Source organism: Neomonachus schauinslandi, chromosome 15 (genome assembly GCF_002201575.2).
Source record: "Neomonachus schauinslandi chromosome 15, ASM220157v2, whole genome shotgun sequence".
Lineage (NCBI taxonomy): Eukaryota > Metazoa > Chordata > Mammalia > Carnivora > Phocidae > Neomonachus > Neomonachus schauinslandi.
In genome coordinates this window covers 19,087,850-19,103,794 of record NC_058417.1, presented here as the reverse complement: position 1 = coordinate 19,103,794, position 15,945 = coordinate 19,087,850, and the positions used below count along the sequence as shown (strand labels likewise).

The window sequence follows — 15,945 nt, the reverse complement described above, 5'->3', positions numbered from 1 at the left end:
GTGTCTCTGCTGGGGAGTTGGACTGAGAGCGAATGTGTCCCAGGGGCCTTTGTCTTGCAAGTCTCAGAACACACAGGCTCCTTGGTCCTGCCAGGCCCGGGACCACAACCTGGTCAGCACCAGGGGATGCCACCTGCTGACATCCTCCTACTTCCAGCAGGCCCGCAGATACTCTGCACTGTTGGGAGTCTGGCAGGCCCATCCTGGGATTCTGCTGCTTTTTGTGGGAGGAATGTGATGGGAAGGCCAAGAATACAGGTTTCCAGGTTTCCTGGGTGGTTCGGGTCCTAGGATCGAGCCCTGCATCAGGCTCCCTGCTCAGCGGGGAGTCTGCGTTTCCCTCTACCTCTCCCCCCTGCTTGGGCTCTCTCTTCTCTCTCAAATAAATAAAAAATCTTAAAAAAAAAAAAAAAGGTACAGGTTTCAGACTCAGAGGGCTTGGGATCCACATCATGTCTCAGCCACCTATAAGCCATGTGACCTTGAGAGAGAGAGAGAGAGCTCAAGCAGTGGGGAGGGAGAAGCAAGCTCCCCACTGAGCAAGGAGCCGGTTGCAGGACTCGATCCCAGGACCCTGGGATCATGACCTGGGCCGAGGGCAGACGCTTAACTGACTGAGCCACCCAGGCTTCCCTAATCTCAATGTTCTTACCTCTAAAATGGGAATAATCCTATCTACCTCACAGAGTTGTAAAGACAAAATAAGATCATGTGAACCTTCCCACCTCAGTATTCTCACAAAATACTAGTGTAAACACGGACTAATGTTTGGTGCACATAGTGCTTTCTATTGGTCGGCTCTCTAGTTAATCATCATCTTGGAGTTGAAACTCATGTCACAAGGTGCCTGGAATATATTTTTTTAAGGATTTATTTATTTACTTGAGGCGGGGAGGGGCAGAGGGAGAGAGAATCTCCCACAGACTCCAAGCCGAGTGCAGAGTCGGACACGGGGCTTGACCCCATGACCCTGAGATCACGACTTGAGCAGAAACCAAGAGTCAGTTGCCCAACCGACTGCACACCCAGATGCCCCAGAAGATGCCTGGGATATTAACAAGGGCTCAATAAATGGGGAAATGGCAGGCGGTGTTGCTGTGCTAATTATCAGCTTCCCCCCTGGGGCCCCTCCCTTCAGGGGATCATACACTCTGCTCTATGGAACTCAAAAGTAGCCATGTGTGATGTGCTTTGGCCAGTGAAATGTGGAGGAAGTGTTACTTATGGATAGACTTAGGAGCCAAAGCATGGTTCTTCATGTCTCCTTGTCCCCTGCCATGGGATTGGCAATGTCCCAGATAGATGATGCTTGTCAGCCTGGGTCATGGAATAAAGGTGAGATTGGGTGAAGTAGGGCCATTTGTTACTGAAGGGTAACTGAGCCCACCCTAACTGTCACAGGAGGAGGGATCCTGGTTATCCCAAAGGCCTGGTGATCAGAGAGCCAGAGACTGTCAGGATGGGGACACCGGCCCACCAACCCCTTTGTCTGATCCAAACTCAATCCTTGACTGTTGGAAAACCCAGTCTCAAGAGGGAAAGTGAGTGCCCAAGATCACAAAGCTTTTTGGTGGCAGAGACGGGACCCTGGCCTAGGGGGCCTCTTGGCCCCCATTGGTGCTCCTTCCCACACAGAAGTGTTGGGGCAGGAGCTGGGGCAGGTGAGCCTGGAGTGACTGATGTAAAATCTCAGGCATTAGGCTAAAGCCCCAGCTATTGATCCGCCACCCCTACCTGAGAAGCTTAAAAACCGAAGAAAACAGAAATCTAAGGTGTCCCCGTTTTGCGGAACACACATCTGGGAGGGGCGTGGGGGCTGGGAGCTGGGCTGGACAAACCAGGATCGCTGAGATTTAGGCCTAGGGAGTGTGTCAGGTTTCCTGCTGGGAACCGCCCCCCAAGAATGACACGGCATGGGGGCACAGGATGGTCACCTTGGGGTGGAGCCCTTCGGAGGCCTCTAGGGAACAGATTGAGGTGCAGTGGGTTTTTTTGTTTTAAGTAAGCTCCATGCCCAACATGGGGCTCAAACTCACGACCCTGAGATCAAGACTCACATGCTCTACCGACTGAGCCAGCCAGGCCATGTTTAGAGGGGGCTCCACCAGGGAGCCTGGCCTCCAGCAAGGGCAGCCCAAGGAGCAAACAGCAAAGCTGCAGAGAGGACTCCGCAGCTCCATCAATCTGCCTCCCTGGGGAGAGGCCAGATTCTCCTGCGCTCCCTGCTGTTCAGGGGAGGTAAGATCACTCCTTAGAAGCAGCTTTTGTCTTCTAGACATCTATGTATAAACTCTATCAATATATATGTACACATATATAAACATAATTTGGGATCAACCCTCATACACGGTTTTTAAGCTCTTGACTCTATTGGAAGTTTTCCTTCAAATTTAAATATTCTTTTTAAATATATTTTTAAAATTTATTTGAGAGAGAGAGCTAGAGCACAAGCAGGGGGAGAGGGAGAGGGAGAAGCAGACTCCCTGCTGAGGAAGAAGCCCGATGCGGGACTCGATTCCAGGGCCCTGGGATCATGACCTAAGCCGAAGGCAGACGCTTAACTGACTGAGTCACCCAGGCATCCCCAAATTTAAATATTCTTTAAACCCATTTAAAAAAAAAAAGATTTGAGAGAGAGGGAGCATGAGCAGGGGGAGGGGCAGAGGAGAGAATACTCAAGCAGACTCCCCACTGAGAATGGAGGGGGCTCAATCCCAGGACCCCAAGTTCATGACTGGAGCCAAAATCAAGGGTTGGAGCCTCAGCCGACTGAGCCACCCAAGTGCCTCCTTTAAACCCACTTTAAAAGGCTGCATAAGGAGGCCCTGTCAGCTTCCAGAAAGTGCTGGATGAATGTAGATAACTGAGCCAACATTTTGGTTGTCTCCAGGTGTTTTGATATTATAAATAATACTTTGATGGAAGTCTTAGCACTCTGATTACTTATTTCTCCAGGCTAGATTCCCAGATACAGTATGACTCGGGCAAACAGTGTGGATGTTTTTAAGGCTAGTGGTACAGAAAGGTGATGTCAAGTCCACACTTCTCTCCTGACCGGCACCAAGTATTAGTTAGATGTCTTTGCTAATTTGGCAGATGAAAATGATATTTCACTGTTTCTATTGGCATTCTTTTGCTGACTGGGTATGAACTTTTTCATCGTATAGTAATTAGCAATTAGTACAGTATTTCCTTTCTGTGGATTAGCCATTCATGTCCTTTGCCCATTTTTTCCCCCTTTGTGGGCCTTTTCTCAAAGTTGATTTTAATGAACTCTTTCTAATGAGAGCAATTTCTTAGTTTGTTGGCCTTTAAATTTCGGGTGTGAGTTCTTTGGACATGAGGACATTTTAAGCATAACCTTTAGGATTTCTTCCACTGCTTTTAAGCTTACACGGTCCTTCCCTATTGTGAGTTATTGATGTTCGTGGCTGACATTTCTAGCTGTCCTTCTGGACAGTGAAGAATAGCTTTTTCTGATCCTTGTGATTTATTTTGTGGAGCAGTGTGCCAAGTTCTAGCAGTGACTTTGAGCAGACGTGCTGGCACGTCTGCCCTTGGGCCTGTAATTACTAATGCAAGACCCTTCAGATGCTGGGCTGTCCAAGCCAGTAGCCACTTGTAACTGTTTACATTTAATAAAGTGAGTTCCTCAGTCTCAATAGCCACATTTCATGTGTTCTACAGCCACGTGTGGCTGTGGCCACCATATTGGACAGTATGTATAATGGAACATTTCCATCATCCCAGGGAGAGACTGGGCCGGGCTGCCTGAGCTCTCCCTCTGCTGTCTGACCAGTCCTTTGCTGCGGGCACCTAGGCACTCTGGAGCTCTAGAAATTGGGCGAGCATCGCCCCCTACCAACCAGTGGTGGACATGTAGCAAGTTGGGAAATGAGTTTTTGTGGCTTTTATGTCAATGAGATTTGGGGGTTACTGGGGTTTTTTTTTTTTTTTTTAACTATAGTACAATTAGGACCTTTTTGCTTGTTCCACTCTATTTAGTTTAATTGTATTATCAGTCTTAAATACTTAAAAATTTCTATATCTAAGTTTCCAACTACACTTTTTTTTTTCCCCTTAGCCATGCTTGTTTACTCTCCAAGATGTACCCTAGGACATTTGTTAGGATCTTGATTGGAAGTGCATTAAATCAGTAATTTGGGAAGACCTGGAACTCTATAATACTCAGTTTCCCCACCCAGGTCTGTGGTTTGTCTTTCCATTTCCTCAGCTCTTCAGGCCGGCCCCTCACACGTCAGCCTGCTGAGCAGTGTTGTGGTGGACTGAATCCACAACAGAGGAAGGAGAATGATGACAACACAGTGACTTTTGTATAAAGCAAAATTAATTCCTCTAAAAGAATTCCCCCTCTCCCTACCCTTTTGGGATTGAAATTGCTTTTCCATTATAAAAAGACTTTAAAATTTTTTTTTTACTTTTTTCTAAACACATGAGTTGACAAAATACATTTTGGAAATTTCATTGATAATGTGAAATCTGAGAACCTGGATTATAGTTTTTAATAGGCCTTTATTACATAGACATAGGTCCTCTCCATTTTGGTAGGGACTTTTGCATTGGGATTGCTACTGTGAATGGGGTCCTTTTTTCTATTATATCTATTTCTACAGTTCCCTGATAATGGAGAGCCTTAAGTGTTATTCAGCAACCCTCTGCTGAGTACCTTGAGCAAGCACGACCCCTGTAGCTGGAGGCTCAGAGTCTAGCCCGGGGAGTAGCAATGCTTGATCACAACACTGTTCACGAGAAGCTGTTATAGAACCAAGAAAAAGAAGTGCCTGAACAGAGCTATTTCCAGGAGGTGCTTATGCCGGAGTTCTTTTGTGAAAACAAGGGGTCCAATAAATGCTTCCTCCATGAATGAATGAATGCTGCCAACTCAGAAATTGACTATTTTATTAATGAAAAAAACTGGTTTTTTTTTTTGTTTTTGTTTTTTGTCTCCTGTAGAATCCTAGAAATAAGTATGCGGGGTGGTACTGGGGTTTTTGCTTAAAGCATAGATCACCTCATTCCTCTCTGCCTTCCATCCACAGATTACTAAATTGTTAAGACAGCATCCCTTGGGACACCTGGGTGGCTCAGTTGTTAAGTGTCTGCCTTCAGCTCAGGTCATGATCCCAGGGTCCTGGGATCGAGCCCCGCATTGGGCTCCCTGCTCAGCGGGAAGCCTGCTTCTCCCTCTCCCACTCCCTCTGCTTGTGTTCCCTCTCTCGCCATGTCTCTCTGACAAATAAAATCTTTAGGGGAAAAAAAAAGAGAGCATCCCTTGCCGTCAATTTCTCATTTTACTTAGACTTTGCGCCAGACTCAAAGATACAGAGTACTCCTAGTTTTGCTGTTCTGGGGCTAAGGCATGTTTTTATGGAGTTAAAATGTAGAAAATTAGGGTGCATTGCCCAAAGTGGGACAAAAGAATGGAGGAAAATAAAGAACAGAATGAGTGGATCTCTTTTCTGGTGTGCTGCTTTCTGCCTCGATGTTGTTCTGCTCCCTGTGCTCCCTGGGCCAGGTCATCCCCAGCCTCAGCTACCTTCTCTATTACCTTATTTTCAACTGCTCACTAGACGGAACTCCGCCTGGACACACTTCTGGGTTATTTCTCAAGTCCCTGAGGGTGTCCCAGAAAGCAAAAGTCTGTGCAAAGAAAAATGGACATGGGTCCCCACAAAAGATAAATAATATGGTCCATGTCCTCAAGGAGCTTATTGTCAAGGGATGGAGAGGTGCGGTCCACGGGGTTATTACCCCAAAGGCATCCCTAGTTTTGGGTACCATGCATTAGGCCCCAGGAAGAAGACAGCTAACTGCATTATGCCTGGGCACCCAGAGGCTTTAAACCTTGTCTGTCCCTCCCAGGACCCCATCCCAGAGTCTGGCTCTGCCTCAGAAGTTTGGGATGGGCCCAAGAAGTATCAGCAAGCTCTTCAGGTGAGGTACACCTGCTTTCTCAGTCTTGCCATAAACGGACCAGCACGAATCGGTTTCATGGTGTTTTATAGTCTTTTATTTAATGCCAGACACCGTTATCCTCCTAAGGCCCAGCTCTGTCCGGGCTACAGGGTTTAGGCTGGATTCTTTCTCCATCTGGGAGTAGCCCACATAATGGGGTAAATAAAATAGTAAAGCTCGTGGAAGCTGAGCCAGAGAAAGTGTTTTCCAGTGTTTACATGTGTAGTGTCATGACAGAGTCTGTTGAGGGAGAGCTGAAAAGTTGAACTGTGGGGTGCTAACATAAGGCCCTCTGACTGCTCAATCTCGGGGTGTCCTGGCATTTCTAAGTGCTCATGTTAAAAGAAGTCAAGACAGCTTATCCCAGAGAACAAAGTCACCCCTCAGCTTGGCAGGTTGTGAAAAAGCATTTGATGATGGGTTCAGGACATGCAACCCCAAAATATGGCACCTTGGCATATTGAAGATTTTAAGCTGAAGGAGTCCGAGAAAATAGTGGAGGCATGCACTAACCTTGTCCCTGCCCTGAAAACCGGACAGAAAACCCTCCTGTGAGAGGCATCCTCCCTGTGCCCAGAAAAGAGAAGCGTCCTTATCTCCAAAGATAAGACAATGGCAACACGCGGGCCTTGCTAAGCTTCCCCCCCGGTTGACTACACTTACCTCATCCTCTCGGACCTATCACGTTCCTCCACGACCGCCCACTCTTCATCAGACCTAGCACAGAAACACTCAGGGTTAACGGTTTCTCCAGGTCTTCATTTTCTGAGGAAGGCTCCTGTGTCACGTAAACTTGTATGAAAACAGAATGCATCTGGGCTGTGTGCTTCTCTTCTGTTGGGCTGTCCCTTGTCCGTTTGATTTTCAGACCCAGCCAGGGACCCGAAGAGGCTCGAGGAAAGCTCTTTCCTCCCCTACACATTTCACCAAGATTATTTTACTTCTAGTTTAGAGAGGCTCTGGAAATAGAAAGGTCTTTCCCACGGACGGGCTGGGGGAGGGAGAACCCAAGGCATCCTTAAAAGAAAGGAAATGGGCTTGAGGTTTCAAAAGATCAGGAAGAGTGGTGGTGGGGGGAATGTGAAAACGGAGCTGAGGCATGTGAAGAAATTAAACAACTCCCCACATCTTAGAGCAGATTGAATTTCCAGTTTACTTAAAAAAGGGGGGGTGGAGTACATACACAGGGAGGAAGATGGGGTGGGGAACAACAGTGATCTGAGATGGAGTGCTCCAATTTTCCCCTACAATGATCGGTTCTGACTGTTGGGCAGTATCTCTCCTGCTGGCATACAATATTAACAAGGTTGTAGACGAGGGAACTGCCAGAGTCTAGGCCCAGATGGAAAGGAGAGGAAGTTACCATATACAAATGTAAGTTTACAATACACAGCATTTTCTTTAAATGATGGGACGCAGTCGCAGGAAGAAGTTAACAATACTAACACGAGAATAATCAAATTTTTGTTATCCATGTACAGCAACTAACTGCTTTACAAAAAAGCAAAATAATACAATATATCATCACATGTATTTACAGTGTAGTAAATATACTTTTCTGTCAAATTTTACACAAACTATTTACAGGTGAATATACTGCTTTAAAAAAAATTGTGTGGCTGACATGAAGAGTGAATTTTTGTATAAGTCCATTGCATAACATTGAATAAGACATGCCTCATTATGCCTGGAGGGTTGGGAGGGGTGTAAAACAAAACAAGAAAACAAACAAAGGCCAAACAAACTGAAAAACCCTAAAACCCACTAAGTAGGAGGGAGGGCTGCCAGCTTTCATCCTGTGGGGGTGGCAGCTGACCGCTCAGGGTGGCATCCTCAGAGCCGGGCTCAGGACCGGCACAGGGCTGGCATTCACTAATGAACATGTTAGTCGAGTGGATGAAGGACAGAGCCTCGCCACTTTTCCCCAAAGCCAGTGAACCGTATTCTCAGTGTTGGCAAACAAGGGCCCACTCCTGAGACTAGAGCAGTGATAAAACAGGTGGGTTATGTACAATGAAAACGTGATGAGTTTATGTTTGCCTCTTTAAAAAAATCAGGGGGAAACATCCACAAACCCCAAACAAATGACTTCTAATGTTCTGTATAGAACTTACATTGGATTACGCAAAATGGGAAACCTGCTCTGAACTTCAGATTTCTCGTGCAGATCATCGTATGAAGCCTAAGTGTTTCATTTCTCAGGGGAAGCATACTGGTGAGACTTAGCTCATGTTCACTTTAGTTACCTGGAAAGCTAGATTTTCCTCAAAAGTCGGAAGTTCTCTAAACAAGGTAAATTTTAAACCTTAGTAGGTTTTCAAATTTCCAGGATGTACTGGTCAAAAGGGTTTTTGCAGTTCAAAGAAGGCTCAATTTTGATTTGTGCAACGCTGATCATTTCATGAGGTACTTCAAGTGAATTCATTCCATTCATTACACTGGAGGGAAATAATGAATAAATTTAAGAAATAGCATACCTTGGAAAACTTGTTATGGAAACATCACTATTTTTTAACAGAAAACCTTTGGCAGTTTCTCTATTTTGATGGGAGAAGCAAAATAGCATAACAACACCCACCAACATGCACCAAACCAACCAACAAAGAGGAAAAACATGGAACCACAATGATTAAAGGCTCACATCTGCCTTTTATTCCAGGATCCAAGAAGTTGTGACACCTTCCCAGAAGCACTGGGTTGCGGGAGAACCAAGACCTAACAGCAGCTTGGCATCGGGATATTAAGGATCTGTTTCTAAACTCAATTCTCGTCTCAGCGTCTTTAGAGTCCTAGCTGCTCTGTTACTATGAACATTCTACCCTAATGCAGCCTCTACAATAGTTAAAAACAAAAGTTTAGTTAATTGCACCTGTCTTCAATATTTTCCAACAATTCTACATCAAAATAACTATTAATACTAAAGTTTTTTCCTTTTATTTTGGCAAATGGTTCTTACTTTTCCCAGACTGTAAACCAATTAAAAAAATTAAATTCTTGTTATTTCTGAATATCAAAAGCAATTTTATTTACATTAACATATTACATTGTTACTGTGTGGATAAATGTGAAATGTGTTGTATTATTAAAATCAGAACACTTCAATGTACCATTATTTATTGATTTAGCTGTGGAATTTAATTTACTGAAATCCACTCATGAAACAGCACCACAGGAAGCACCCCCTCCCCGGGTGTCTTTTCCCCTCCCCAAGCCATTACATTGGAACATAGAAAGGGAACCTGGGAGTAGGGGGATAATATCTTTTTGTAATAAATATGGTTTAGATCTAAATTGGAACATCCAGATACTACTAATATGCTCACTGAAGTCAAACCATTCTGCATACTGCAGGTACCACAAAAAAACTGGATCTGCATTACTATGGAAATTCCAACACCATGATAATCCATACCGTTTCAGTATAGCAGCAACTCTTAAGGTCCCCTATTGTCATCCTAATGCAGGCTGACCAGTCCTTTCACAGTGATTAAATGCAATTCTATCAAATAGAACCCCAATGTTTGCTAAAGAGATTCCTGATTTTTTTGGAGGGGAGGGAGAAGATTACAAGACACTTAAAATACATGTTATTGAAGAAAGTTTTGATAATATACACCATACTCTGTGTTTCTGGTAAAATTATTAAACAAAATAAAAGCATCAGCTACTCTAAAAGTCACGTACCATTCCATTTTGCTACGGAGCTAATGCAAACATCTATGAAAATTACCTTCAAGGAACAATTTTCAACACTTTGTTCACTGATTACCCTGCTCAGAATTATTTAGCAAAGAAGAGAGGAGGGGGAAAACATATAATTACTATACTTAGTATAGTTTTGGCTTATAAAAACAAAAAACAACAACTTTTAGTATATTTAAAGATTAAAAGATAATCAACTGGAGAAAAAAAATAAACTAGTTTGGATGACTGAGTTTGGATAAGGCCTCAGAACCCATCGCTTAATTCGGTAATGTTAAGATATACGTGGTTATGCTTATTTTCCTGTAATTATTGCTAATACTCAAGTGTTAGTACTTCCTAAGAACTCATTACAAAATACTAAATCCCTCCACCCCCCCAAAGTACCTTGCCTGTGGCTTTATGGTGTGAAGTCACTGAGGCTTGACCTCTATGGTTCCTTTAGTTTTGTAAGGTAAAAAAAAGTCCACAGCTAAAAGTCAGATTAAACATACTGGGGTTATAGTATTATTTCTCCCATAAACTTCTATCTTGAAAAGTGTGTAAATAAGACTAACACTTTACTTTGTATGATGAAGAAGGGGAAACAGAGAAGGCAGAGAGCTCTGTGCAAATGGCTTTCATAGCTGGTCAGTGGTAGCAGTATTCGAGAATTCATCCTCTCTCACAACTGGGATGTTCTCAGTGCAAGCGTCCTGACCTCCCACTTTCTTTGCAGTTGTTCTGAACACCTGCTTACACCAGACACACCAAAAGTAGAAGGAAAAAAAAGTTAAAAGAAAAAGCAGCATTAAATTTAGGCAATGCTTCCAAGAGTTGATCATCTGGCAACATGGCAGACGTGGGTGGGCTCATTATAAACATGAAGTGCAGCATCACAGCACGGTGGTGAAGGGGTCACTAGTGACGAGCCCGTGTGAGTTAAGTCTGTTTGAAAAAGGAAAGAAAGAAAGCTTCACACGATCTTCTTAATGCTATTACGTTTGAAACTGCCAGCGCTTCTTTGCTTCTGCACTTGGCTTGCGGATCCATGGCGAGTTCGTCCACTGTTACAGTGCCCGGTGGTGGGGGAGAGTTCAACGTTCTCCTTGTCGATTCCTGGGGAGAAGCAGAGCAGCCCGTTACTCCCCCTCCTCACACCCCAGGCCTGAATCTCATGCTGCAGATGCGAGATACAACCTGGCGAATTGTTTTCCCATATTTCAACAGTCAACTGCTAGGATGTTTACAAAGACCTTGCCACACAGAAAACGTCACGTTTTGCTAAGCAAAACTTGCTATCACAGCAGAAAAATAGCGTGAGAAAAAAAACTGAGAAGTTGCAAAGGAAAGCTAGAGGCAGGCAGGTTTGAGCTGAATGAAGGCTAGCAGCCACCAGGGAAGACTAGGGCTCCTTCCTCCACATTATACCAGAAGCTTCCAGCAGAGGTCAGCTTCTAGCCACATATCCTTACTATACTCTCCAGTTGCAGAAGATACTGAAATTTGTCATTTCAAAGAAATGAAGATACTTTATTTTTTTTTTAATCATAGTGCCTGTCCCAAAGGATCTCCAATATTTACTGAGAAAATAATATATGACAAAGGTTATATTGTAGAATCTTTGCTTTAACATTTTCAACTATGACAAATCCCTTCATGTTCTGCACCTAAAAGAGATGTCATTCATTTCTTTCATGGAGAAAGACTTTAACCTCCAAAAATTGGGCCCTACCGTGAATTTTAGAAATAGTCCAAGCAGTAACCTCATAAAAGTAACCAGAAGCAAAAAAAAAAAACAAAACACCAAAACAAGATACTTTTTGCCCATTCGATTAATAAAGATTGCAAATTAGATAAGTAACAGAAGAGTGGTTATCCCAGGGAAGCAGTGACTGGAAGGGGACAGGCAGGTGGTCTCTTGGGGTGCTGGTAATGTTCTCTTTCTTGATCCAGATGTTGGATTTTTAAGTGTTTACTTCTTAAAAGTTCACTAGGTTGTAAACTTGATCTGTATACTTTTCTGTTACACTTCAATAAAATTTACCAAAATAATTAGTGCTTATACCCACCTGTGGCATAACTTGGTGGGAGAGCAGAAAGCTGGAGAGCACTTTAGCAATTTATATCAAAACGTCAAGTACTGTTTGATATTTACTGATAGAGAAAGATGACCATAATTTTGAAGGAAAAAAAAAAATCTCACATACAGAAAAACATCTGCCAAATTTGTTACTTCTGGATGGCGTTAATTCAGGTAATTTTTACCTTATTCTTATCATACCATTTGAAATTTAAAATAAACATGAAATCTGAGAAAGGAAAAATACTCATTTTGGGACAAAGCACCATTTTAAGTCAAAAAGTATTTACATTATAGAAAATGGACACAGATCCACACATCTACTTATTGGCTCAAGAGCAGGAAATGGATTTGTGATGATCTTCTAGGAGCCACACATCATTTAGGTTCAGCCTTGCATTCAATTCAGAGTGTAAGGCATCTATCTAGAGACACGTGGCCACATTTCCATAGGCTCAAAAAGGTTTGCTGTCTAGAACTTATCAAAGGAACAGTGGGCATTTGTTAGTGCTTCTCTATGAAAAAGTGCACAGGGCTAGGGGCTGGATGTAGTTAAACAACGCCCACCACACCTCTTGAGGAGCCAAGCACAGTGGACCGGCATCTCAAATCTGTTCTATTTCAATCATGTGTGTGGAAAGATGAATGGAAGAAAGGATACCACAATGGTCACAGAACTTTTCTCTGGCTAACAGAACTCTGGATGATTTTTATTCTCTTCTGCCTATTTATTTGCATCTTCTCCAGAGTGATTTTTTAAGAAAAATAACAAAATTGAAAGGAGGCTGCTCATCACCTCCAGCGTGCCCTGAGCTCTGTGGTGCATGTAGCGCACGCTCTCTCCGTTGCCTTGCCTGAGTCTCCACAAGAGAAATTCGACCCATTTTTTCCTCATCTCCATTTCCTTCACGATGCATTCTGCTGCGTCCTGCCAAAGCTACTGTCTCCCCCTGTCTCTCCCTGCTTCTAGGTGGCACTTATATTTCTTACATTCTGCCTCTGCTACTACAACCTGTGTATACATCTTATTTCCTATATGACAGTAAAAGCACCTAGAAAAGCAAAGATCATTTATTATTCATTTTTATTTTCTGGTAGGATCTAGTTGGTATCTTTTTCAGTAAATATTGGTTGAACTGAATGCTTCCATTTTTAAATGTGATCACTGTTGTAATTCAGAGCCTCAAAGCATGCAACAACCCCTGATCTCCAGGGTGTGGAAAAGAAAAAAAAAATTTTTTTAGCTTCCTCCATCTGAAATTATCATGAACTTAGTGCATCTGACTTTCCATTTCCTTAAATCTGCATGTGGCCTACAAGTTCAAGTCCACAGTTCCACATGTGGGTTCTCTAAAAAGACAAGGGTTTGAAACAACTAGAAGACAGCCATCAGGAGGCGCCCAGTGTGGCCCACCACGAGGAGGGACTGTGGCTCTCTGCCAGCAATCTGCCACCCTGGGGCTTGTTCTTGTGTGCCCACCTGTGACACGGCCTTGCCACCATGAGACTCCACTCCCTCGGGGGAGAAAGCAGTCATTACCCTGCAAGGTGGCAATGCTTTTGTTTCAGGACAAGGGCCTGTTGCCCACTGATATTCTTAAGAATTAAAGTTACAGAAGTTGGGGTCACATAGATTAAGTCACTATGGTGAAGATTTCTTCAAAGAAATACTAAGGATATTCTATTTTCTGTTAAGCAAATAACCTTCAGACCTCTAAATAAAATTTTAAAAGCCTTATTTATTTCCTGTTAAATGTTAAGGATAGAAAGCAAGGTATAAAGTTTTACACATACGAGGACCTCTACTATGTAAAGAAAACACACCAGAAGAAGATGTACTAAAATGTTAATAAACAGTGATTATCTTAGAGCAGTGGGATCATGGGTGATTTTTTTCTTCTATTCTTCTGAATTTTGTAATTGTTTTCCTAATGAACACGTGTTCCTTTTGGTAAAAAATGTTAGAGTATCACTGACTTAGGCCCATCGCTTATAGCCAAAAGCTTCTATGCTCTGTGAGAGGTTGATGTCCTACTTCCACTCTCAAATTAATTTTCATCTCAATTCTTGTTTTTGTATGTGTGTTTTCTTCCTACGCAGTGACCCAACTCTATAAATCACACACAGGTAAATGTGGCATAACTGATTCTCAACATCACAGCAAAGCTGTTTTACTTTAAAGATCAAAGGAGAAGCTGACATAAACATCGTGGAGGGTCATTTTTAAGGGAAAAAATCCATTAAAAATGCATTATATTTATACCAAGGTATAGCATCTTGGAGAAGCCAAGTTGGTAAGAAGCAGCAATCATAGTGTCCAGTTCTGCCACTTCTGTTTCCAAGCATAATTAGCACGTTTGAGAGTTTTGGCAGCAGTCCTTCTTTTTGCCCTCTTCGGTGAAATCTAGAAACCTCTCTAACACACTAGTGAAGGATCTGGTCTTAGCATTCCATAGGAAGAACTCTCAGATGGTCAGCCAGACTGCTCAAAGGCAGACAGAATCCACCCTGCACTGGTAGGGGCTATAATTTAAATTAGGGAGCAGACCCTGGTGTTGCCTCTCTGAGGCTTTGTACTCTGGTCTCTCTTAGGCCCCTAAGTACTGGCTCACCCTTCTGACCCTCAGTAGGCACAAAAGCAGAAAAACCCCATGAGGTGATATAAACCCCGAGGCCACCACCTAAATGAAACAAAGGTAAAAACTTCTGTGGTCCTGATTTCCTAGTTTAAGTTCTCCCACAGAGGCTGTGGTCAAATGTGCAGCCAGTTACAAACATGCAGGACAGAAGAAGCTGAAATTCTCTACAGCGGTGCATTAATAAACATTATGCTTCAATGAACTGTGGTGGTTCCTGAGAAGATGAAATCCTAAATAAAAGGTGTTATTGGCCAGAATTTAGTAAATCAAGTGGGAAAAATGATTAGAGTGCATGATAGTTAATTGAAGTTGTATGTCTATCTCCTCTGCTCGAACATGAGTTCCTTGAAGGCAGGTATCAAAGTTTATTTATTTTGACAACTAGGGATAGATCCAGCCTGATGAATAATAAACCACTTCATTTTAAAAATTCACCTAATTTTTAAACACCAAAATGCCTTTCCCAAACTGGAACCTAATACTTTCATGAAATAATAAAAGGATGGACTCTCTTTCACTTCTTCAGAAGCTGAAGAAAAATGGGTTAGGTGACTTGTGAGAAGTCACACAACAAAAATAAAAGACGAATAACTCAAATCTCACACCACCTGTACGGGAGCGCTGGTAGGTTACCTGACTCTGCGTTGCTTAGTTGATTACAACTATACTATGGCAAACCTGTCAGAAAAGTCCTAGGACATATATGAGAAGGGAAACCAGAGTGCTCATTTGTCACATACAATGGATGCAAATGCGTCAGAAGACCCAGGCTGGAGTCTTAGTGGGATCAGACCCTAATTTGGTTTTAGTTCCTAATCTGTCAATTAAGGATAAGAGTAGATGTGCCTATTTCAAAGGGTTGTTAGAGCATTCAGATAAGATAATCCATGTGAAGACCTTCTGCACATAGGTAAACTAATTACTACACAAATCAAGATGCTCCTAATACCTGAAATAAAAAAGACCAAGTGACGTACTAAAAGGAGTATTAGAACAAATGCAAAGGACTTGAATTTCACACTAGAATGTGTACCTAAGCTAATGTGAACAAGCACAAAATATAATAAATCTTAGAAGAAAAGGTAACTATAGCTTATTCTTATGGTACAGTAAATACCTTCATGGAGACATGTTAATTATGTGCTTAGAAATATTTGTATTTTAAGCTAGATATACAAACTGTAGCTATAAGAATTAACAAAACTTCTAATGTACTTTCATCAGTTGCCAATACTTCTTTTTGTATTTGGTCTAATCTTTTTGTATAATAGTCACAGAAGAGTAAAAGAAGACAAGGCAGCTTTTATAAATTAGATAGAAGTGTATCGCATTTTTTTCTTCTTAGTCCTTAGAGCTAACTAAAGACCATATTCCTTTTTTTAAACATAGGTGATAGAGTACATAGCCAGCTTTAATTTCTAAGGAAATACTGGGATTGGATTTATATTGTGGGAAAACAAGTATTTCCTAAGCTAAAATTCTTCCTCAAAGCACATATCCTGCTTTCTCTATTAACTCTCTCTGGGGTTTCCTGTTCGCCGGCTTGTGTGTGCCCGGGGCTGGGAC

At 42.5% G+C, this 15,945-nt stretch overlaps 1 protein-coding gene across 1 annotated transcript in view; it reads right to left on the bottom strand.

Annotated features, from left to right (window-relative positions):
• Nucleotides 1–8,556: 8,556 nt before the first annotated feature.
• The window catches only part of NF1 (neurofibromin 1), a 293,241-nt gene continuing 285,852 nt past the window's right edge, over nucleotides 8,557–15,945 (bottom strand). Inside the window, 1 exon segment of the mRNA XM_021704331.2 lies at nucleotides 8,557–10,776. Within this exon segment, the coding sequence (XP_021560006.1) occupies nucleotides 10,634–10,776 (143 nt within the window). The 3' untranslated portion in view covers nucleotides 8,557–10,633.